At 50.2% G+C, this 25,000-nt stretch overlaps 1 protein-coding gene across 2 annotated transcripts in view; it reads left to right on the plus strand.

The window, feature by feature from the left end:
* LOC139572692 (integrin alpha-10-like) overlaps window positions 1-25,000 on the plus strand; it is a 72,705-nt gene that overhangs the window by 12,290 nt on the left and 35,415 nt on the right. For both annotated transcript variants that reach the window (XM_071395379.1, XM_071395380.1), the window contains exons 2-7: window positions 4,093-4,204; window positions 4,596-4,705; window positions 4,848-4,936; window positions 10,357-10,471; window positions 10,685-10,812; window positions 12,011-12,159. In XM_071395379.1, coding sequence (XP_071251480.1) covers window positions 4,093-4,204; window positions 4,596-4,705; window positions 4,848-4,936; window positions 10,357-10,471; window positions 10,685-10,812; window positions 12,011-12,159 — 703 coding nt within the window. The remainder of the gene's footprint in view (window positions 1-4,092; window positions 4,205-4,595; window positions 4,706-4,847; window positions 4,937-10,356; window positions 10,472-10,684; window positions 10,813-12,010; window positions 12,160-25,000) is intronic.

Genomic DNA, 25,000 nt, shown 5'->3' on the forward strand with positions numbered 1-25,000 from the left:
CCTCACAACCCCAGCCCCTCTCTCCTCACAACCCCAGCCCCTCTCTCCTCACAACCCCAGCCCCTCTCTCCCCACAACCCCAGCCCCTCTCTCCTCTCAACCCCAGCCCCTCTCTCCTCTCCTCTCAACCCCAGCCCCTCTCTCCTCTCAACCCCAGCCCCTCTCTCCTCACAACCCCAGCCCCTCTCTCCTCACAACCCCAGCCCCTCTCTCCTCACAACCCCAGCCCCTCTCTCCTCACAACCCCAGCCCCTCTATCCTCTCAACCCCAGCCCCTCTTTCCTCACAACCCCAGCCCCTCTCTCCTCTCAACCCCAGCCCCTCTCTCCTCTCAACCCCAGCCCCTCTCTCCTCTCAACCCCAGCCCCTCTCTCCTCTCAACCCCAGCCCCTCTCTCCTCTCAACCCCAGCCCCTCTCTCCTCTCAACCCCAGCCCCTCTCTCCTCACAACCCCAGCCCCTCTCTCCTCACAACTCCAGCCTCTCTCACCTCACAACCCCAGCCCCTCTCTCCTCAAAACTCCAGCCCCTCTCTACTCACAACCCCAGCCCCTCTCTCCTCTCAACCCCAGCCCCTCTCTCCTCACAACCCCAGCCCCTCTCTCCTCACAACCCCAGCCCCTCTCTCCTCTCAACCCCAGCCCCTCTCTCCTCACAACCCCAGCCCCTCTCTCCTCTCAACCCCAGCCCCTCTCTCCTCACAACTCCAGCCTCTCTCACCTCACAACCCCAGCCCCTCTCTCCTCACAACTCCAGCCCCTCTCTCCTCACAACCCCAGCCCCTCTCTCCTCTCAACCCCAGCCCCTCTCTCCTCACAACCCCAGCCCCTCTCTCCTCACAACTCCAGCCCCTCTCTCCTCTCAACCCCAGCCTCTCTCACCTCACAACCCCAGCCCCTCTCTCCTCACAACTCCAGCCCCTCTCTCCTCACAACCCCAGCCCCTCTCTCCTCTCAACCCCAGCCCCTCTCTCCTCACAACCCCAGCCCCTCTCTCCTCACAACCCCAGCCCCTCTCTCCTCACAACCCCAGCCCCTCTCTCCCCACAACCCCAGCCCCTCTCTCCTCTCAACCCCAGCCCCTCTCTCCTCACAACTCCAGCCTCTCTCACCTCACAACCCCAGCCCCTCTCTCCTCACAACTCCAGCCCCTCTCTCCTCACAACCCCAGCCCCTCTCTCCTCTCAACCCCAGCCCCTCTCTCCTCACAACCCCAGCCCCTCTCTCCTCACAACTCCAGCCCCTCTCTCCTCTCAACCCCAGCCTCTCTCACCTCACAACCCCAGCCCCTCTCTCCTCACAACTCCAGCCCCTCTCTCCTCACAACCCCAGCCCCTCTCTCCTCTCAACCCCAGCCCCTCTCTCCTCACAACCCCAGCCCCTCTCTCCTCACAACCCCAGCCCCTCTCTCCTCACAACCCCAGCCCCTCTCTCCCCACAACCCCAGCCCCTCTCTCCTCTCAACCCCAGCCCCTCTCTCCTCTCAACCCCAGCCCCTCTCTCCTCACAACCCCAGCCCCTCTCTCCTCACAACCCCAGCCCCTCTCTCCTCACAACCCCAGCCCCTCTATCCTCTCAACCCCAGCCCCTCTTTCCTCACAACCCCAGCCCCTCTCTCCTCTCAACCCCAGCCCCTCTCTCCTCTCAACCCCAGCCCCTCTCTCCTCTCAACCCCAGCCCCTCTCCCCTCTCAACCCCAGCCCCTCTCTCCTCACAACCCCAACCCCTCTCTCCTCTCAACCCCAGCCCATCTCTCCTCACAACCCCAGCCCCTCTCTCCTCACAACCCCAGCCCCTCTCTCCTCTCAACCCCAGCCCCTCTCTCCTCTCAACCCCAGCCCCTCTCTCCTCACAACCCCAGCCCCTCTCTCCTCACAACCCCAGCCCCTCTCTCCTCACAACCCCAGCCCCTCTCTCCTCTCAACCCCAGCCCCTCTCTCCTCTCATCCCCAGCCCCTCTCTCCTCACAACCCCAGCCCCTCTCTCCTCACAACCCCAGCCCCTCTCTCCCCACAACCCCAGCCCCTCTCTCCTCTCAACCCCAGCCCCTCTCTCCTCTCAACCCCAGCCCCTCTCTCCTCTCAACCCCAGCCCCTCTCTCCTCACAACCCCAGCCCCTCTCTCCTCACAACCCCAGCCCCTCTATCCTCTCAACCCCAGCCCCTCTCTCCTCTCAACCCCAGCCCCTCTCTCCTCTCAACCCCAGCCCCTCTCTCCTCTCAACCCCAGCCCCTCTCTCCTCACAACCCCAGCCCCTCTCTCCTCTCAACCCCAGCCCCTCTCTCCTCACAACCCCAGCCCCTCTCTCCTCACAACCCCAGCCCCTCTCTCCTCTCAACCCCAGCCCCTCTCTCCTCTCAACCCCAGCCCCTCTCTCCTCACAACCCCAGCCCCTCTCTCCTCACAACCCCAGCCCCCCAGCCCCTCTCTCCTCTCAACCCCAGCCCCTCTCTCCTCACAACCCCAGCCCCTCTCTCCTCACAACCCCAGCCCCTCTCTCCTCACAACCTCAGCCCCTCTCTCCTCACAACCCCAGCCCCTCTCTCCTCTCAACCCCAGCCCCTCTCTCCTCACAACCCCAGCCCCTCTCTCCTCTCAACCCCAGCCCCTCTCTCCTCACAACTCCAGCCTCTCTCACCTCACAACCCCAGCCCCTCTCTCCTCACAACTCCAGTCCCTCTCTCCTCACAACCCCAGCCCCTCTCTCCTCTCAACCCCAGCCCCTCTCTCCTCACATCTCCAGCCCCTCTCTCCTCACAACCCCAGCCCCTCTCTCCTCTCAACCCCAGCCCCTCTCTCCTCACAACCCCTGCCCCTCTCTCCTCACAACCCCAGCCCCTCTCTCCTCACAACCCCAGCCCCTCTCTCCCCACAACCCCAGCCCCTCTCTCCTCTCAACCCCAGCCCCTCTCTCCTCTCAACCCCAGCCCCTCTCTCCTCTCAACCCCAGCCCCTCTCTCCTCACAACCCCAGCCCCTCTCTCCTCACAACCCCAGCCCCTCTCTCCTGTCAACCCCAGCCCCTCTTTCCTCACAACCCCAGCCCCTCTCTCCTCTCAACCCCAGCCCCTCTCTCCTCTCAACCCCAGCCCCTCTCTCCTCTCAACCCCAGCCCCTCTCTCCTCTCAACCCCAGCCCCTCTCTCCTCTCAACCCCAGCCCCTCTCTCCTCTCAACCCCAGCCCCTCTCTCCTGACAACCCCAGCCCCTCTCTCCTCTCAACCCCAGCCCCTCTCTCCTCACAACCACAGCCCCTCTCTCCTCTCAACCCCAGCCCCTCTCTCCTCTCAACCCCAGCCCCTCTCTCCTCACAACCCCAGCCCCTCTCTCCTCACAACCCCAGCCCCTCTCTCCTCACAACCCCAGCCCCTCTCTCCTCTCAACCCCAGCCCCTCTCTCCTCACAACCCCAGCCCCTCTCTCCTCTCAACCCCAGCCCCTCTCTCCTTACAACCCCAGCCCCTCTCTCCTCTCAACCCCAGCCCCTCTCTCCTCACAACCCCAGCCCCTCTCTCCTCTCAACCCCAGCCCCTCTCTCCTCCCAACCCCAGCCCCTCTCTCCTCTCAACCCCAGCCCCTCTCTCCTCTCAACCCCAGCCCCTCTCTCCTCTCAACCCCAGCCCCTCTCTCCTCACAACCCCAGCCCCTCTCTCCTCTCAACCCCAGCCCCTCTCTCCTCACAACCCCAGCCCCTCTCTCCTCTCAACCCCAGCCCCCCTCTCCTCACAACCCCAGCCCTTCTCTCCTCACAACCCCAGCCCCTCTCTCCTCACAACCCCAGCCCCTCTCTCCTCACAACCCCAGCCCCTCTCTCCTCTCAACCCCAGCCCCTCTCTCCTCACAACCCCAGCCCCTCTCTCCTCTCAACCCCAGCCCCTCTCTCCTCTCAACCCCAGCCCCTCTCTCCTCTCAACCCCAGCCCCTCTCTCCTCACAACCCCAGCCCCTCTCTCCTCTCCTCTCAACCCCAGCCCCTCTCTCCTCACAACCCCAGCCCCTCTCTCCTCTCAACCCCAGCCCCCCTCTCCTCACAACCCCAGCCCCTCTCTCCTCACAACCCCTTTCTATAACCTTCTCTCTGTTGTAATGTTTCCTCAGGGTTGTGTGAGTGTTTCAACATCGATGTTAAGCGGCCTCGTATCTACACTGGTCCAGAGGAGGCCCTGTTTGGTTTCTCTGTGCTACAGCATGACAATGCGGGGGACAAATCGTGAGTATCAACGTCTGTATGTGTGTGTGTTTGTCAAAGGTCAAAAAGGGGGTGCTTATATTTGTCTTGTTTCACTGCATGAGCAAGTGGGTAACCTGTAGGTGTACAGGTTATTGATGGCGACCCTGGAGCAATTAGGGTTCACTGCCTTGCTCAATGGCAGGCTACCTGCCGCCCTCCAGGCTACCTGCCGCCCTCCAGGCTACCTGCCGCCCTCCAGGCTACCTGCCGTCCTCCAGGCTACCTGCCGTCCTCCAGGCTATCTACCGTCCTCCAGGCTACCTGCCGTCCTCCAGGCTACCTGCCGCCCTCCAGGCTATCAATTAGTGTATCTGTAGTAGGATGCATTGATAATCTTACCTGATTGGCTGTGTGTGTGATTGTGATGCAGGATGCTGGTTGGTGCTCCTTGGGATGGACCTTCCAATACCAGGAGAGGAGACGTGTACAAATGCATCGTGGGAGAGGAGAGGAGCTCCAACTGCACCAAAACCAACCTAGGTGAGAGACAACCACAGATCTAGGATCAGCTTCCCCTCCGCTGATCCTAATCTTAACCATTAGGAGGAGAAACACTAAACTGACCATAGCTCAGCCTCTAGGTAATGTCATCAACCATCTCTCTCCTCCCTCTCTGTCTCAGGTGAGAGCACGTTACAGAATGTATCTAGAAACCTGAAGAACTCTCATCTAGGAATGACCCTCAGTCCAGACTCACCTGATGGATTCCTGGTACGTTCTCTGTCCCATTGGCTGACTGGTTGACTGATTGATTGATGAATTGATTGAGTCAGTGGGCTAACACGGTCTTGAGTCTTGTAGACAACATGTGTTTGATCCTGGGTTACATATGGCTGTAGGAACTGAGTCAGTCCTGGAGGGATGTGGTGGGGGTGAGAGGAGGAGGTGGTGTGTTTGTTTGGTATGGACTTTTCAATGAGTCAGCTGAGGCCATGTTTAGAAGGAATTAACATTAGATGCCATGTCTGTGTGTGTTCAGAATCCCCCCTCATTATAGGGCAGCTTTTCTTACCATACATTCAAGCGCACACACACACACACACACACACACACACACACACACACACACACACACACACACACACACACACACACACACACACACACACACACACACACACACACACACACACACACACACACACACACACACACACACACACACTCTGGGCCACGTTGTCCTAGCAGAGTCTTCTGATCCAGGTATCTCCAGATCTCTATGGTTACAGAGGAATTACTGGGTGGCTGTGCCAGCAAGCAGCCACTCCTGTGTGTGTGTGTGTCTGCCAGCTATTTGCAGCTACTCTAGGTGCAGAGTCAAACACAGTTCACTAATGCCAGGGCCAGCGCACCCTGTTTTTGCGTGTGTGTGTATTTTAACCCCTGTGGTAGGGTCTAAAACAGGATCGGAATGCAGCTCCGGCCCTTTGTAATGACAGGCCTACCAAAAGCCATAGCAGCTTTCTCTCATCCCTCTCTCGCCATCCCTCCCTCTGTCTCTCTCTGTCTCTGTGTCTGTACTGTAGCTGTGCTGGGGCCTTTGGTAATGACAGGGCCATGTTTTCTCTTTCCTCCCTCCCTCCGTCACTCTTTTCATTTTTCTTTTGTCTCCTAGTGTGTATGAATGTTGTTCCTTTTATCCTAGCTCTCCTCTCTCTCCACACTCCTCCTTTCCCTTCCTCTCTCTTTGGTTTTAAAGCCAAATAAATAGTATGCTTTGAAGACATCAATATTGTTATGTGACTGTTCTGCCTCACCTCATTCACTACAATTGGGATTAAATGGCTTTATTGGTCATCTGCGTTTCAGCTCTGCTAAAATACTCCTGAAAACTGCCAACATGTCAACAACTTCTTCACCCCAACCCTCTCTCTCTCTCTCTCTCTTCTCCCTCTCTTTCATTTGATCTGTTCTCAAACCACAATTATATGCTTTTCCATGACATACCCCCCCTCGCTTATACCCAATTCTTCTCCTCATCTCTCTTTCACTCTCTCGCTCTCCCTCTCCCCACATCTCTCTCTCTATTTCTCTCTCTCAGTCCCCCTTCTCTCTCTCTCTCTGGTTCTCTGTCTGTCTTTCTCTCTCTCTTTCTTTTTCTCTCTATCGCGCTCTCTCTCAGTTCTCCCTTTCTCTTTCTCTCTCTATCTCTCTCGCTCTCAGTTCCCCCTCTCTCTCTCTCTTTCTCTCTCTTTCTCAGTCCCCCCTCTCTCTCTCAGTCCCCCCCCCCCCCCTTTGTCTCAGCCACCCCCTCAATTAAATTTCATTTCAAAGAGCTTTATTGGCATGGGAAACATATGTTTACATTGCCAAAGCAAGTGAAATATACACTGCTCAAAAAAATAAAGGAACACTAAAATAACACATCCTAGATCTGAATTAATGAAATATTCTTATTAAATACTTTTTTCTTTACATAGTTGAATGTGCTGACAACAAAATCACACAAAAATTATCAATGGAAATCAAATTTATCAACCCATGGAGGTCTGGATTTGGAGTCACACTCAAAATTAAAGTGGAAAACCACACTACAGGCTGATCCAACTTTGATGTAATGTCCTTAAAACAAGTCAAAATGAGGCTCAGTAGTGTGTGTGGCCTCCACGTGCCTGTATGACCTCCCTACAACGCCTGGGCATGCTCCTGATGAGGTGGCGGATGGTCTCCTGAGGGATCTCCTCCCAGACCTGGACTAAAGCATCCGCCAACTCCTGGACAGTCTGTGGTGCAACGTGGCGTTGGTGGATGGAGCGAGACATGATGTCCCAGATGTGCTCAATTGGATTCAGGTCTGGGGAACGGGCGGGCCAGTCCATAGCATCAATGCCTTCCTCTTGCAGGAACTGCTGACACACTCCAGCCACATGAGGTCTAGCATTGTCTTGCATTAGGAGGAACCCAGGGCCAACCGCACCAGCATATGGTCTCACAGGGGGTCTGAGGATCTCATCTCGGTACCTAATGGCAGTCAGGCTACCTCTGGCGAGCACATGGAGGGCTGTGCAGCCCCCCAAAGAAATGCCACCCCACACCATGACTGACCCACCGCCAAACCGGTCATGCTGGAGGATGTTGCAGGCAGCAGAACGTTCTCCACGGCGTCTCCAGAATCTGTCACGTCTGTCACATGTGCGCAGTGTGAACCTGCTTTCATCTGTGAAGAGCACAGGGCGCCAGTGGCGAATTTGCCAATCTTGGTGTTCTCTGGCAAATGCCAAACGTCCTGCACGGTGTTGGGCTGTAAGCACAACCCCCACCTGTGGACGTCGGGCCCTCATACCACCCTCATGGAGTCTGTTTCTGACCGTTTGAGCAGACACATGCACATTTGTGGCCTGCTGGAGGTCATTTTGCAGGGCTCTGGCAGTGCTCCTCCTTGCACAAAGGCGGAGGTAGCGGTCCTGCTGCTGGGTTGTTGCCCTCCTACGGCCTCCTCCACGTCTCCTGATGTACTGGCCTGTCTCCTGGTAGCGCCTCCATGCTCTGGACACTACGCTGACAGACACAGCAAACCTTCTTGCCACAGCTCGCATTGATGTGCCATCCTGGATGAGCTGCACTACCTGAGCCACTTGTGTGGGTTGTAGACTCCGTCTCATGCTACCACTAGAGTGAAAGCACCGCCAGCATTCAAAAGTGACCAAAACATCAGCCAGGAAGCATAGGAACTGAGAAGTGGTCTGTGGTCACCACCTGCAGAACCACTCCTTTATTGGGGGTGTCTTGCTAATTGCCTATAATTTCCACCTGTTGTCTATTCCATTTGCACAACAGCATGTGAAATTTATTGTCAATCAGTGTTGCTTCCTAAGTGGACAGTTTGATTTCACAGAAGTGTGATTGACTTGGAGTTACATTGTGTTGTTTAAGTGTTCCCTTTATTTTTTGGAGCAGTGTATAATAAACAAAAGTGAAATAAACAATAAAAAATTACACTCACAAAAGTTCCAATGGCTATATACCGTGTTGTAGCGATATGTAAATAGTTAAAGTACACAAGGGAAAATAAATCAACTTAAATATGGTTTGTATTTACGATGGTGTTTGTTCTTCACTGGTTGCCCTTTTCTTGTGGCAACAGGTCACACATCTTTCTGCTGTGATGGCACACGGTGGTATTTCACCCAGTAGATATGGAAGTTTATCAAAATTGGAGTTGTTTTCAAATTCTTTGTGGGTCTGTGTAATCTGAAGGAAATATGTCTCTCTATGGTCATACATTTGGCATGAGGTTTGGAAGTGCAGCTCAGTTTCCACTTAATTTTGTGGGCAGTGTGCACATAGCCTGTCTTCTCTTGAGAGCCAGGTCTGCCTACGGTGGCCTTTCTCAATAGCAAGGCTATGTTCACTGAGTCTGTACATAGTCAAAGCTTTCCTTAAGTTTGGGTCAGTCACAGTGGTCAGTTATTCTGCCACTGTGTACTCTCTGTTTAGGACCAAATATCATTCTAGTTTGCTCAGTTTTTTTGTTGATTCTTTCCAATGTATCAAGTAATTATCTTTTTGTTTTCTCATGATATGGTTTGGTCTAATTGTGTTGCTGTCCTGGGGCTCTGTAGGGTCTGTTTGTGTATGTGAACAGAGCCCCAGGACTAGCTTGCTTAGGGGACTCTTCTCCAGGTTCATCTCTCTGTAGGTTGGGAATCACTTCCTTTTAGGTGGTTGTAGAATTTAACGGCTCATTTCTTGATTTTGAGAGTAATTGGGTATCGGCGTAATCTTTCCTAGAAGGTCAGCATCCCGGAGTCGCCTCTTCACTGTTGACGTTGAGACTGGTGTTTTGCGGGTACTATTTAAGGAAGCTGCCAGTTGAGGTCTTGTGCAGCATCTGTTTCTCAAATTAGACACTCTAATGTACTTGTCCTCTTGCTCAGTTGTGCACCGGGGCCTCCCACTCCTCTTTCTATTCTGGTTAGAGCCAGTTTGCGCTGTTCTGTGAAGGGAGTAGTACACAGCGTTGTACGAGATCTTCAGTTTCTTGGCAATTTATCACATGGAATAGTCTTCATTTCTCAGAACAAGAATAGACTGACGAGTTTCAGAAGACAAGTCTTTGTTTCTGGCCATTTTGAGCCTGTAATCGAACCCACAAATGCTGATGCTTCAGATACTCAACCAGTCTAAAGAAGGCCAGTTTTATTGCTTCTTTAATCAGAACAACAGTTTTCAGCTGTTCTAACATAATCGCAAAAGGGTTTTCTAATGATCAATTATCCTTTTCAAATGATAAACTAGGATTAGCTAACACAACGTGCCATTGGAACACAGGAGTGATGGTTGCTGATAATGGGCCTCTGTACGCCTATGTAGATATTCCATAAAAAATCTGCCATTTACAGCTACAAAAGTAATTTACAACATTAACAATGTCTACACTGTATTTCGGATCAATTTGATGATATTTTAATGGACAAAAAAATTGCTTTTCTTTCAAAAACAATGACATTTCTAAGTGACCCCAAACTTTTGAACGGTAGTGTATGTTGAAGAGGCTGGGGCTCAAGCTGCATCCCTGTCTCACCCCACGGCCCTGTGGAAAGAAATGTGTGTGTTTTCGCCAATTTTAACAGCACGCTTATTGTTTGTGTACATGGATTTTATAAGGTTGTATGTTTTTCCCCCAAAACAGCATTTCATGAATTTGTATAGCCAAATTGAGTCAAAAGCTTTTTTGAAATCAACAAAGCATGAGAAGACTTTGCCTTTGTTTGTTTGACAATTAGGGTGTGCAGGGTGAATACGTGGTCTGTCGTACGGTAACCCCCCCCCTTCTCTCTCTCTCTCAGTCTCCAACCCTCTTTTTCTATCTGGGTCTGCCTCTCCTCCACTCAGCCTGCTGGTGTTTATTGGTGTGTTCAGTAGCAGACCTGACCAACAGCCCAGTGGGGAAGTCAACTCTGTCCTTGCCTTGTGCCTCTCACGCTCACCAATAAATCAGTGCTAGCTAGGATGATATGACAGTTGTGTACGTTATGTTACCTTTACAGGTTCACTTAAAGCAGTAATAATAATCATGTGTGTGTGTGTGTGTGTGTGTGTGTGTGTGTGTGTGTGTGTGTGTGTGTGTGTGTGTGTGTGTGTGTGTGTGTGTGTGTGTGTGTGTGTGTGTGTGTGTGTGTGTGTTCCAGGCGTGTGCGCCCCTGTGGTCTCAGGAGTGTGGTACGTCAGTCTTCAGTACGGGGATCTGTGCTTCTGTCAGCGACGACCTGGAACCTAGAGAGACCATCGCCCCTACTGCACAGAGTAACTGCACACACACACACACACACACACACACACACACACACACACACACACACACACACACACACACACACACACACACACACACACACACACACACACACACACACACACACACACACACACACACACACACACACACACACACACACGTGGGTCCTTAGTACTCTCAGCGTTCCCTTATGGATCCAATAATGTGTGTTCTCTGTCCAGGATGTGCAACATACATGGACATAGTGATCGTTCTGGATGGTTCCAATAGTATCTATCCCTGGTATGAAGTCCAGAACTTCCTCAGTAACATCCTCAGCAAGTTCCATATCAGCCCAGAACAGATGCAGGTAAGGCTGTGTGCGTGTGTGTGTGTATGTGCTTGTGTTTGCGTCTGTACATTTCTGTGATGAAATCCTCTGGATTCTGCTGGTTGAGTCTCAGTCAACTTGACAAGCCAGTCCTATACACTGAAACACAACACAGTGTGGTAATCTGATGAGAATGAATGGATGGACTTATGCAATGGCACTAGAGTTGGCCTAAACATGAGGGGAGAGGAAACATGAGGGGAGAGGAAACATGAGGGGAGAGGGGAGAGGAAACATGAGGGGAGAGGGGAGAAGCAACATGAGGGGAGAGGGGTGAGGAAACATGAGGGGAGAGGGGAGAGGAAACATGAGGGGAGAAGAAACATGAGGGGAGAGGAAACATGAGGGGAGAGGAAACATGAGGGGAAACATGAGGGGAGAGGAAACATGAGGGGAAACATGAGGGGAGAGGAAACATGAGGGGAAACATGAGGGGAGAGGAAACATGAGGGGAGAGGAAACATGAGAGGAAACATGAGGGGAGAGGAAACATGAGGGGAGAGGAAACATGAGAGGAAACATGAGGGGAGAGGAAACATGAGGGGAAACATGAGGGGAGAGGAAACATGAGGGGAGAGGAAACATGAGGGGAGAGGAAACATGAGGGGAGAGGGGAGAGGAAACATGAGGGGAGAGGGAACATGAGGGGAGAGGGGAGAGGAAACATGAGGGGAGAGGAAACATGAGGGGAGAGGAAACATGAGGGGAGAGGAAACATGAGGGGAGAGGAAACATGAGGGGAGAGGGGAGAGGAAACATGAGGGGAGAGGAAACATGAGGGGAGAGGAAACATGAGGGAAGAGAAAACATGAGGGAAGAGGGGAGAGGGGAGAGGAAACATAAGGGGAGAGGAAACATGAGGGGAGAGGAAACATGAGGGGAGAGGGGAGAGGAAACATGAGGGGAGAGGAAACATGAGGGGAGAGGGGAGAGGAAACATGAGGGGAGAGGAAACATGAGGGGAGAGGAAACATGAGGGGAGAAGAAGTAGCAGTGGGGTAGAGGTTTTGGTTGAGGATTGGAGAGGGAGATGGGGACAAGTAGAGGACAGGGGGAACATGGGGTCATGCTCTATCTGTGGATATCCCACTGTTTGCTCAACTACATTGGAAAGACAGCCAGACACCATTGTGTGTGTGGTTTTGTTTCTACCATGACCGTGTATGGTTGTGTTCAGGTGGGGGTTTTGCAGTACGGTGAGGTTGCGGTCCATGAGTGGTCACTGAGAGACTACCAGACAACACAGGAGGTGGTTGAAGCAGCTAAGAACATCAGCCGACAGGAGGGGCGGGAGACACGCACAGCATACGCCATCCACATGGGCTGGTACGTCTGTCAATCATTCATAAGCCATTCTCATTGGCTGGTCAATGTCTCAATCATAACTCACTCTGCCCTTTAACAATGTCAAATATTTCCTTATTCTTTTCTTCTCTGTGGAACATGGAATCCAGCTGAGGCTGAGGGGTATAGAGGGGTCAGAGGTCAAAACATAACAAACAGCTGTCTAATATGGACACCTGATATCTCACACCATAAAAGTTATCCTTTGAAAATTACATTCCTCCTTTATTAAACTCATATACAGATAGTGTACCACACCCGTACTCTACACGCCACGGCTTTCATTCTCACTCACACACACCCGTACTCTACACGCCACGGCTTTCATTCTCACTCACACACACCCGTACTCTACACGCCACGGGTTTCATTCTCACTCACACACACCCGTACTCTACATGCCACGGCTTTCATTCTCACTCACACACACCCGTACTCTACATGCCACGGCTTTCATTCTCACTCACACACACCCGTACTCTACATGCCACGGCTTTCATTCTCACTCACACACACACCCGTACTCTACAAGCCACGACTTTCATTCTCACTCACACACACCCGTACTCTACACGCCACGGGTTTCATTCTCACTCACACACACCCGTACTCTACACGCCACGGCTTTCATTCTCACTCACACACACCCGTACTCTACACGCCACGGCTTTCATTCTCACTCACTCACTCACTCACTCACTCACTCACTCACTCACACACACACACACACACACACACACACACACACACACACACACACACACACACACACACACACACACACACACACACACACACACACACACACACACACACACACACACACACACACACACACACACACACACACACACACACACACACACACACACATAAGCAAGGCAGGTAATTGGAGGAGAGTTCCTGTTTTCCAGCACATTTAAAGGTAAATGGTCAGGATGTGAGAAGGGCAGTTTAAAAGCAGTTTAAAAGCAGTTTAAAAGCAGTTTAAAAGCAGTTTAAAGGCCGTTTAAAGGCGGTGACTGGAAATACAGGCACCACCCTTGTAGACTGTCATTACCTTTCATCCACAGCACCGCTACGTAAAACAGACAGCTTTCTTTTACTAATACTATTAACCAATGTTCCCTCCAATGTTTTTCAACACTGAGCAAATTTCAGGTCAACTGAGCGGAAAGTTGAACGGGAAAATTCTGTGCAACTTCTGGCATGCGTTTACTGTGAACACTGAGGCTGTACCCGTTTTAAGTTTGTTTTAACAGTGGTCAAGTAGGCTACTGTGGCTATTTGATCTTAATGTAGGCCTTAATGTAGGCCTACTAGAGTGGCATACCATCAACAATTGAGAAAATGCATCCCATAACATTTTAGCTGTTCTATCATTCAGGATACAGTAGCAGCCAATGTGTTGTGCTCAAGGTAGGCCTACATTCTATGAGACTTTTGAAAAAACATGCAGAGCTTGACATTAGCCTGTTTATCCACTTGTCCTTCAGACGAGGTGACTGAAAATGTTGTTGTGTTGTTTGATGCAAGAAACCACTTTACAAAATAAAATGCATCATTATTCCCATACCATTATTACAGAGAATCAGACAAATTATGCTACCCTCTGCCTATTGGCTACTTAGCTTATTCAAGCCTATTTAAAAATACAACACAGATTTTCAAAGATGTCTAGAAATGCACACGTTTTGTGCTCTTGTAGGAAGCAACCACTCCCCTATTGCTGACTACAGATTCTATATAACTGGGCTAATAACTCCCTAACTAGCGAAGGATATGAACAAATGTAGAAATGTGCACACGTTGCTACGTGTAGCTCTCACTTTGATCTCAAAACAAGAACATCTACTGACGACTGCTCATGCTGTACAAACAGTCCAGTTCAAAGTGAATGGCACAGACCCATATATGGCAATGGTCTATTTGCATATAGGCCTACTGCAGCTCTGATTGGTTATAGCGCACCAGTCTGTGTAGAGTATGGGCCTGAGTCGTGCCTGTTAATGCAATAGAATCCTACTCCGATGCATTCTGAATACAACAACATCTCTTGCAAAGTTGGTTTTGTTTTGGTATGTTGTATTGAAACAGGCTAATATTGCGTTGATTCTGTCAGGTTTTGGCCAGGACTGTTCAGGTTTTGGTCACTAGATGTCCCCATTGCACCTTTTTTGTACCTTTTGTTTTTTCCTTGCTCTAATTATTGTTTGCACCTGTGTGTCGTTCCCTTGTTAGTATTTAAACCCTGTGTGTTCCTCAGTTCTTTGCTCAGTGTTTGTATGTTAGCACCCAGCCCCAGCCTTGTTGTGAACATATTTCTCTTATTGGATTTTCCAGAGGTTCTCTGGTTTAGTGCTTGTGTATTTTTGAGTAGTCTTTTGAGGTTTGTTTTTCCCTGCTGTTTTTACCACTTTGTGGAGTTTCTTTGTATTTTGGAGGATATCCATTTTGTGCCTCTTGGCTTTATTTTTGGACGTGGTGGATTTATATTCTTTGCCTGAAGATCTTGTCCTTTTATTAAACCACCATTTCTAGTACTGCTGAGTCTGCCTCATCTTCTGGGTTCTGCCGACTATTAGTGACTGTTTCTCTCACCGGGTCCTGACAGATTCGATCACAATTTCCACAGTAAAGGGAAACGTTGATAGTGTTAACTAACGGAAAACTCTAGAAAGTTGATTGAAGTTCAATCTCATGCTTCTCTGCGTGTGCTGATATTTATTCTGCACGGCAGTCCAGGGGGAGCTGTGCATGCGCACTGCACGCAGTTTAGAGGGGACATTGGTATTAACTAGAGGTCGACCGATTAATCGGAATGGCCGATTAATTAGGGCCGATTTCAAGTTTTCATAACAATCAGAAATCCGTATTTTTGGACACCGATTTGGCCGATTTTAATTTTAATTTTAATTTAACATTTTTACACCTTTATTTAACTAGACAAGTCAGTTAAGAACACATTCTTATTTTCAATGACGGCCTAGGAACTGTGGGTTAACTGCCTTGTTCAGGGGCAGAATGACTGATTTTTACCTTGTCAGCTCGGGGATTCAATCTTGCAACCTTACGGTTAACTAGTCCAACGCTCTAACCACCTGCCTTACATTGCACTCCACGAGGAGCCTGCCTGTTACGCGAATGCAGTAAGAAGCCAAGGTAAGTTGCTAGCTAGCATTAAACTTATCTTATAAAAAACAATCAATCAATCAATCATAATCACTAGTTAACTACACATGGTTGATGATATTACTAGTTTATCTAGCGTGTCCTGCGTTGCATATAATCGATGCAGTGCGTATTCGCAAAAAATGACTGTCGTTGCTCCAACGTGTACCTAACCATAAACATCAATGCCTTTCTTAAAATCAATACACAAGTATATATTTTTAAACCTGCATATTTAGTTAATTTTGCCTGCTAACATGAATTTCTTTTAACTAGGGAAATTGTGTCACTTCTCTTGCAACAGAGTCAGGGTATATGCAGCAGTTTGGGCCGCCTGACTCGTTGCGAACTGTGTGAAGACTATTTCTTCCTAACAAAGACAGCCAACTTCGCCAAACGGGGGATGATTTAACAAAAGCGCATTTGCGAAAAAAGCACAATCGTTGCACGACTGTACCTAACCATAAACATCAATGCCTTTCTTAAAATCAATACACAGAAGTATATATTTTTAAACCTGCATATTTAGCTAAACTTAAATTCATGTTAGCAGGCAATATTAACCAGGTGAAATTGTGTCACTTCTCTTGCGTTCATTGCACGCAGAGTCAGGGTATATGCAACAGTTTGGGCCGCCTGGCTCGTTGCGAACTAATTTGCCAGAATTTTACGTAATTATGACAACATTGAAGGTTGTGCAATGTAACAGGAATATTTAGACTTATGGATGCCACCCTTTAGATAAAATACGGAACGGTTCCGTATTTCACTGAAAGAATAAACGTTTTGTTTTCGAAATGATAGTTTCCGGATTCGACCATATTAATGACCTAAGACCGTATTTCTGTGTGTTATTATGTTATAATTAAGTCTATGATTTGATATTTGATAGAGCAGTCTGACTGAGCGATGGTAGGCACCAGCAGGCTCGTAAGCATTCATTCAAACAGCACTTTCGTGCGTTTTGCCAGCAGCTCTTCGCAATGCTTCAAGCATTGCGCTGTTTATGACTTCAAGCCTATAAACTCCCGAGATTATGCTGGTGTAACCGATGTGAAATGGCTAGCTAGTTAGCGGGGTGCGCGCTAATAGCGTTTCAATCGGCGACGTCACTCACTCTGATACTTGGAGTAGTTGTTCCCCTTGCTCTGCAAGGGCCGTGGCTTTTGTGGAGCGATGGGTAACGATGCTTCGAGGGTGGCTGTTGTCGATGTGTTCCTGGTTCGAGCCCAGGTAGGGGCGAGGAGAGGGACGGAAGCTATACTGTTACACTGGCAATACTAAACCCTTGTTTATGAGTGCTGGGTCGAAATGGTCATAGAACGGTCTGTCTCTCTGTCTGCCTGTCTGTCTGTCTATCTGCCTGCCTGCATGTCTCTCTGTCTGTCTGCATGTCTGTCTCTTTGTCTGTCTGTCTGTCTCATTGTCTGCCTGTCTGTCTCTTTGCCTGCCTGTCTGCCTGTCTGTGCTGTTTTGTTTCTTGGACTTCTTGTATGAATCAAACACATACAGATGAAAAGATACCAGAGCTGGCATTGGTAGGAAGACTGACGGGGTTGGCTGTTGCTGGGTCAGCAGAGCTGCAGGTGTGGCCACTGTAGTACAGCCTGGTTAGCTCCTAAAGCCACTGCAGCTGTACAAACACACACACGCACACACAGTCACGCACACACACACACTCTGGAGGAGTGTGAGAAGAGAAACATCACCGGATACGCCATCGCAGAGAACACACACACACACACACACACACACACACACACACACACACACACACACACACACACACACACACACACACACACACACACACACACACACACACACACACATGTTGTGCCTCTCAGCCACATCAGAGCTGGGCTCTTACCCACCTCTTTTTACTAGTGTATTTCACACTATTCTTTTATTTATGACTTTCTCTGTGTCTCTTTCTCGCTGTATGTTCCATAGGATCTGGTCTCTCTGCTCTCTTTAATTGGTCAAGTGACTCTGCAGCACAGTAATTGCTGGTTTATTCCTGCTTTATGCGTGTTTGCAATAAACTGTTTTTAAAAGTGTTTTTCTCTCTTGCTCCACTAGTGTTCTAGAATGTTTATCTTCAGTCATCTCTCCTCTGCACAACCTCACCTTATGTTACTTTTGCGTCCCTCTCTTTTTCCTTTCTTCTGCTACATCCTCCTTTCCTCCATCTATCCTCTTGTGCTTTCTTCTCTTTCTCCTCCCTCTCTTCTCCTTTCTCCCCTCTCCTCTCTCTCTCCTCCCTCTCTTCTCCTTTCTCTCTCTTCCCTCTCTTCTCCTCTCTCTCCTCCCTCTCTTCTCCTTTCTCTCTCTTCCCTCTCTTCTCCTCTCTCTCCTCCCTCTCTTCTCCTCTCTCTCCTCCCTCTCTTCTCCTCTCTCTCCTCCCTCTCTTCTCCTCTCTCTCCTCCCTCTCTTCTCCTCTCTCTCCTCCCTCTCTTCTCCTCTCTCTCTCCTCCCTCTCTTCTCCTCTCTCTCTCCTCCCTCTCTTCTCCTCTCTCTCTCCTCCCTCTCTTCTCCTCTCTCCTCCCTCTCTTCTTCTCTCTCTCCTCCCTCTCTTCTCCTCTCTCTCTCCTCCCTCTCTTCTCCTCTCTCTCCTCCCCCTCTCTTCTCCTCTCTCTCCTCCCTCTCTTCTTCTCTCTCTCCTCCCTCTCTTCTCCTCTCTCTCTCCTCCCTCTCTTCTCCTCTCTCTCTCCTCCCTCTCTTCTCCTCTCTCTCCTCCCTCTCTTCTCTTCTCCTCTCTCTCTCCTCCCTCTCTTCTCCTCTCTCTCTCCTCCCTCTCTTCTCCTCTCTCTCTCCTCCCTCTCTTCTCCTTTCTCCCCTCTCCTCTGTCTCTCCTCCCTCTCTTCTCATCTCTCTCTCCTCCCTCTCTTCTCCTCTCTCTCCTCCCTCTCTTCTCCTCTCTCCTCTCCCTCTCCTCCCTCTCTTCTCATCTCTCTCCTCCCTTTCTTCTCCTCTCTCCCCTCTCCTCTCTCTCATCTCTCTCATCTCCTCTCCCTCTCCTCTGTCTCTCCTCCCTCTCTTCTCATTTCTCTCTCCTCCCTCTCTTCTCCTCTCTCTCCTCTCCCTCTCCTCCCTCTCCTCTCATCTCTCTCTCCTCCCTCTCTTCTCCTCTCTCCCCTCTCCTCTCTCTCCTCTCTCTCATCTCCTCTCCCTTTCCTCTGTCTCTCCTCCCTCTCTTCTCATTTCTCTCTTCTCCCTCTCTTCTCCTCCCTCTCTTGTCCTCTATCTCCTCCCCTCTCCCCGCTCCTCTGTCCCTTCTCCTCTCTCTCATCTCCTCTCCCTCTCCTCTGTCTCTCCTCCCTCTCTTCTGATCTCTCTCTCCTCCCTCTCTTCTGCTCTCTCTCCTCCCTCTCCTCTCTCATCTCCACCCTTTCTCTCTCCCTCTCCTCCCTCTCTCCTCTTGTCTCTGGCTGGCTGTATAATTAGCAGGCTGTGCAGGGAAAGGGTTGTTTTTAACCAGACCGTTTCTTGCGGGTTCACCACATACTTTATATTTAGCTTGGGCCAGAAAGTCTCCAGTGGTCAAAACAGGTCACCACCAGACAAACAGGGTGTGGTTATATGTATGGTGTGTGTGTGTATGTGTGTGTGTGTGTGTGTGTGTGTGTGTGTGTGTGTGTGTGTGTGTGTGTGTGTGTGTGTGTGTGTGTGTGTGTGTGTGTGTGTGTGTGTGTGTGTGTGTGTGTGTGTGTGTGTGTGTGTGTGTGTGTGTGTGTGTGTGTGTGTGTATTTTTGTGTGTGTGTGTGTGTGTGTGTATTTTTGTGTGTGTGTGTTGTCGCTGCACATCCTTTGTGTTTAGGTTAGATTGTGTGTCATGGTAACACCAGTGATGTGGTAGAGCTGTACTTTAAAAGGAAATTACCAACTGTATTTAATGACTAGACTGACTGACTGACTGTCTGATTGACTGACTGACTGACTGACTGTCTGATTGACTGTCTGACTGACTGACTGTCGGACTACCTGTCTGACTGATTGTCGGACTGCCTATCTGACTGACTGACTGTCGGACTGCCTGTCTGTCTAACTCATATATGGTCAAGTCTGGCCTGATTACGCCTATGGTTATTTGTCATTTTAGGGGATTTTTCAGGGTCTGTGTCACTATCTTTATCGCACCCAATCTGTTTCATAAACAGTTCATGGAAGCGATCACACACACGTCTTTGTCACTCTCCCTCTCACACCCAATTTCTGTTTTCCCAACTGTCTTATTAACTCTGAGGATCACTCTACATGATATATTATCTTCTTCTAGCGGCTGTTTATTTTAGATGTAGGGAAACTCTGTGTATACTAACTCTACCCTAATCTTACCTCTTTCTCTTTCTCTCCTCTATCCTCTCCCTCCCTCTCTTTCTCTCCTCTATCCTCTCCCTCCCTCTCTTTCTCTCCTCTATCCTCTCCCTCCCTCTCTTTCTTTCCTCTATTCTCTCCCTCCCTCTATTCTCTCCCTCCCTCTCTTTCTCTCCTCTATCCTCCCTCTCCCTCTCTTTCTCTCCTCTATCCTCCCTCTCCCTTTCTCTTTTTCTTCTCTATCCTCCCTCTCCCTTTCTCTTTCTCTCCTCTATCCTCCCTCTCCCTTTCTCTTTTTCTTCTCTATCCTCCCTTTCTCTTTTTCTTCTCTATCCTCCCTCTCCCTTTCTCTTTCTCTCCTCTATCCTCTCCCTCCCTCTCTTTCTTTCCTCTATCCTCTCCCTCCCTTTCTTTCTCTCCTCTATCCTCTCCCTCCCTCTCTTTCTCTCCTCTATTCTCTCCCTCCCTCTCTTTCTCTCCTCTATCCTCCCCCTCCCTCTCTTTCTCTCCTCTATCCTCCCTCTCCCTTTCTCTTTTTCTTCTCTATCCTCTCCCTCCCTCTCTTTCTCTCCTCTATCCTCCCTCTCCCTTTCTCTTTTTCTTCTCTACCTTTCTGTCTTCCTTTTGTACCCACATTCCTTTGCTCCTCTCTTTCTCTGTTCTGTCTTTCCTGCTCACTCACTTGTTCTCTCATCTCTCATCTTATCACGTTTCAAGGTATGTGTTACGTCCGTCGTTGAATGAGTGAGACCAAAGCGCAGCGTGGAAAGTGTTCAGGATAATTTAATAATGAAACACAGACAAAACAACAAAACAATATAAACAAACGTAAAGTTCTGCAGGGCTTTCAGTTACTGTGCAAAAACAACTTCCCACAAACTAGGGTGGAAAAACATCAGAGACAACGATAGACAGCTGCCTCTGATTGGGAACCATACCCGGCCAACAAAGAAATAGAAAACTAGAATGCCCACCCAAATCACACCCTGACCTAACCAAATAGAGAAATAAAAAGGCTCTCTATGGTCAGGGCGTGACAGTACCCCCCCCCCCCAATGGTGCGGACTACGGCCGCAAAATCTGACTCTATGAGGTAGGGTCCGGGTGGGCATCTAGCCTCGGTGGCGGCTCCGGTTCGGGGCGTAGACCCCGCTCTGCTTGCTGATCCCTCCACCTCCTTGGAACCGGACCGTGGATCGTCGCCGGAGGCTCCGGACCGTAGATCGTCGCCGGAGGAACCAGACCGTAGATCGTCGCCGGAGGAACCGGACCGTGGATCGTCGCCGGAGACTCCGGACCGCGGATCATCGCCGGTGGCTCCGGACTGCCGACCGTCGCCGGAGACTCTGGACTGCAGACCGTCGCAGGGGACTCCGGACTGCGGACCGTCTCAGGAGGTTCCGGACTGCGGACCGTCTCAGGAGGTTCCGGACTGCGGACCGTCTCAGGAGGTTCCGGACTGCGGACCGTCTCAGGAGGTTCCGGACTGCGGACCGTCTCAGGAGGTTCCGGACTGCGGACCGTCTCAGGAGGTTCCGGACTGCGGACCGTCTCAGGAGGTTCTGGGCTGTGGGCCGTCGTTGGAGGTTCCGGACTGTGGATCGTCATTGGAGGTCCCGGACTGTGGACCGTCGTTGGAGGTTCCGGACTGTGAAACGTCGCCGGAAGCTCTGGACTGGGGACTGTTGCCGGAAGCTCTGGACTGGGGACTGTCGCCGGAAGCTCTGGACTGGGGACTGTCGCCGGAAGCTCTGGACTGGGGACTGTCGCCGGAAGCTCTGGACTGGGGACTGTCGCTGGAATCTCTGGACTGGGAACTGTCGCCGGAAGCTCTGGACTGTGGAGGCGCACTGGAGGCCTGATGCATTGCACCGGTACAGGTGGCACCGGGCTGATGACACGCACCTCAGGGCGAGTGCGGGGAGGAGGCACAGGACGTACTGGACTGTGGAGGCGCACTGGAGACACAGTACGTATGGCCGGTTCAGGATATACTGGGCCGTGGAGGCGCACTGGAGGTCTGGAGCATAGAGCTGGCACAACGCGTCCTGGCTGGATGCTCACTTTAGCCTGGCAAGTGCGGGGCGCTGGCACAGGACACACTGGGCTGTGAAGGCGCACTGGAGACATGGTGCGAAGAACCGGCACACATTGTACCGGAACGGTGACACACACCCCAGGAGACACAGGACGCACCGGACTGGGGAGGCGTACCGGAGGCCAGATGTGGGAAACCGGTGCACATGACACCGGACTGGTGTCTCCTCAGCACGCCCGCTCTGCAGCGCTCTTAACGCCAGCACCTCTCTCCGGAATCTTGTGTCGAGCTCCTCACTCGACTCCCTGACTGGGTCTTGTCCCCAGCCATTACGTCCTCCCAGGTCCAGGACATTCTCCACTCCTGGACACGCTGCTTGGTCACTTGGTGTTGGGAAGTTCTGTTCCGTCCGTCATTGAATGATTGAGACCAAAGCGCAGCGTGGAAAGTGTTCATGATAATTTAATAATGAAACACAGACAAAACAACAAAACAATATAAACGAACGTAAAGTTCTGCAGGGCTCTCAGCTACTGTGCAAAAACAACTTCCCACAAACTAGGGTGGAAAAACAGGCTGCCTAAGTATGATTCCCAATCAGAGACAACGATAGACAGCTGCCTCTGATTGGGAACCATACTGTCACGCCCTGACCTTAGATATCTCTGTTTGGGTGTGACTAGGGTGGGTGTGACTAGGGTGGGTACGCTAGTTTTGTATGTCTAGGGTTTTTGTAAGTCTAGGGTTTTTGTATGTCTAGTGGTGATGTATGTCTAGGGGTTTTGTATGTCTATGTTGGCCTGATATGGTTCCCAATCAAAGACAGCTGTTTATCGTTGTCTCTGATTGGGGATCATATTTAGGTAGCCATTTTTCTCGTTTGTGTTGTGGGATCTTGTCTACAGTAAGTTGCCTTTGTGCACTCCAGTAGCTTCACGTTTCGTTTGTTCTTTATTGTTTTGTTTTGTGAGTGTCTCTTTATTAATATTATGTGGAACCCTACTCACGCGGTGCCTTGGTCTCATCATTACGACGATCGTGACACATACCCGGCCAACAAAGAAATAGAAAACTAGAATGCCCACCCAAATCACACCCTGACCTAACCAAATAGAGAAATAAAAAGGCTCTCTAAGGTCAGGGTGTGACAATATGACCCAGGTGCAGACAGTGTTGAAGAAACAAAAGTTTATTCTTTCAACAGGGGCAGGCAATCGACAGGTCAAGGCAGGCAGGGGTCAATAATCCAGAGAGGGTGTAAGGCAGGCGGGCTCAGGGTCAAGTTTTCACGGCCGTCAAAGAGAGGAGACCAAGGGGCAGCGTGGAATGCGTACATACTTCTTTATTCCAAAGAACGAACACTAAACAAAATAACAAACGAACCGTGAAGCTATACAAAAATGAGTGCTGACAGGCAACTACACATAGACAACTACCCACAAATATAGGTGGGAAAAGGCAACCTAAGTATGGTTCTCAATCAGAGACAACGATAGACAGCTGCCTCTGATTGAGAACCACACCCGGCCAAACACACAGAAATACAAATCATAGAAAAAGAAACATAGAATGCCCACCCAAATCACACCCTGACCAAACCAAAATAGAGACATAAAAAGCTCTCTACGGTCAGGGCGTGACACAGGTCAGGCAGAGGTCGGTAATCCAGAGTAAAGGCAAAGGTACAGGACGGCAGGCAGGCTCAGGGTCAGGTCAGGCAGGAAAGGTCGAAACCGGGAAACTAGAAAACAGGGACTATAGCAAAGACAGGAGCAAGGGCCAACGCTGGTAGGTTTAAACAGACAAAACAAACTGGCACAGACAGACAGAAAGTTACAGGTATAAGTACCCAGGGGATAATGGGAAAGATGGGCGACATCTGGAGGGGGTGGAGACAAGCACAAGGACAGGTGAAACAGATCAGGGCGTGACACATCTCTTTTTCTTTCTCTGTTCTGTCTTTCCTGCTCATTCACTTGTTCTCTCATCTCTCTTTTTCTCTTTCTCTTCCCTCTCCTCTCCTTCTCCCACCTTTCTCTCCCCTCTCTCTTTCTTCCTCCTCTCTCCCGCTCTCTCTGTAGTAGTCGAGGTCTGTGAAGCGCTTTACGTAGTGTGGAAGATAAGTCAAATCAAATCAACGTCTATTTGTCATGTGCGCCGAATACAACAGGTGTAGTAGACCTTACAGTGAAATGCTTACTTACAAGCCCTAACCAACAGTGCAATTTTTAAGTAAAAAATAGGTATTAGGTAAACAATAGATAAGTAAAGAGATACAAAATAAAAATAACAGTGACAGTGAAAATAACAGTAACCAGTAACCGCCTGGTTATATACAGGACAGGTGGTACCGGTACAGAATCAATGTGCGGGGGCACCGGTTAGTCAGGCTAATTGAGGTAAAATGTAGGTGAATGTATAGTTAAAGTGACTATGCATAGATAATAAACAGAGAGTAGTAGCAGCGTGGGGGGACAATGCAAATATTCTGGGTAGCCATTTGATTACCTGTTCAGGAGTCTTATGGTCCTATACTTGGTGCTCTGGTACCGCTTGCCATGTGGTAGTAGAGAGAACAGTCTATGACTGGGGTGGCTGGGGTCTTTGACCATTTTTAGGGCCTTCCTTTGACACCGCCTGGTATATAGGTCCTGGATGGCAGGGAGCTTGGCCCCAGTGATGTACTGGACCATACACACTACCCTCTGTACACTACCCACTTGAAGCTCTCAACCTGCTCCACTTTCTTATCCGTATCTTTTTGAAACTGCATTGTTGGTTTGGGGCTCGTAAGTAAGCATTTTACTGTAAGTTCTACATCTGTTGTATTTGGCGCATGTAACTAATAAAATTTGATTTGATTTTGATTTACAGCCCCGTCGATGAGAATGGGGGCGTGCTCGGTCCTCCTTTTCCTGTAGTCCACAATCATCTCCTTTGTCTTGATTACGTTGAGGGACAGGTTGTTATTCTGGCACCACCTGGCCAGGTCTCTGACCTCCTCCCTATAGGCTGTCTCGTCATTGTCGGTGATCAGGCCTACCACTGTTGTGTCGTCTGCAAACGTAATGATGATGTTGGAGTTGTGCCTGGCCATGCAGTCGTGGGTGAACAGGGAGTACAGGAGGGGACTGAGCACGCACCGCTGAGGGGCTCCAGTGTTGAGGATCAGCGTGGCAGATGTGTTGCTACCTACCCTCACCACCTGGGGGCGGCCCATCAGGAAGTCCAGGATCCAGTTGCGGAGGGAGATGTTTAGTCCCAGGGTCCTTAGCTTAGTGATGAGCTCCGTGGGC

The sequence above is a fragment of the Salvelinus alpinus genome, chromosome 4 (genome assembly GCF_045679555.1).
Source record: "Salvelinus alpinus chromosome 4, SLU_Salpinus.1, whole genome shotgun sequence".
Taxonomy (NCBI): domain Eukaryota; kingdom Metazoa; phylum Chordata; class Actinopteri; order Salmoniformes; family Salmonidae; genus Salvelinus; species Salvelinus alpinus.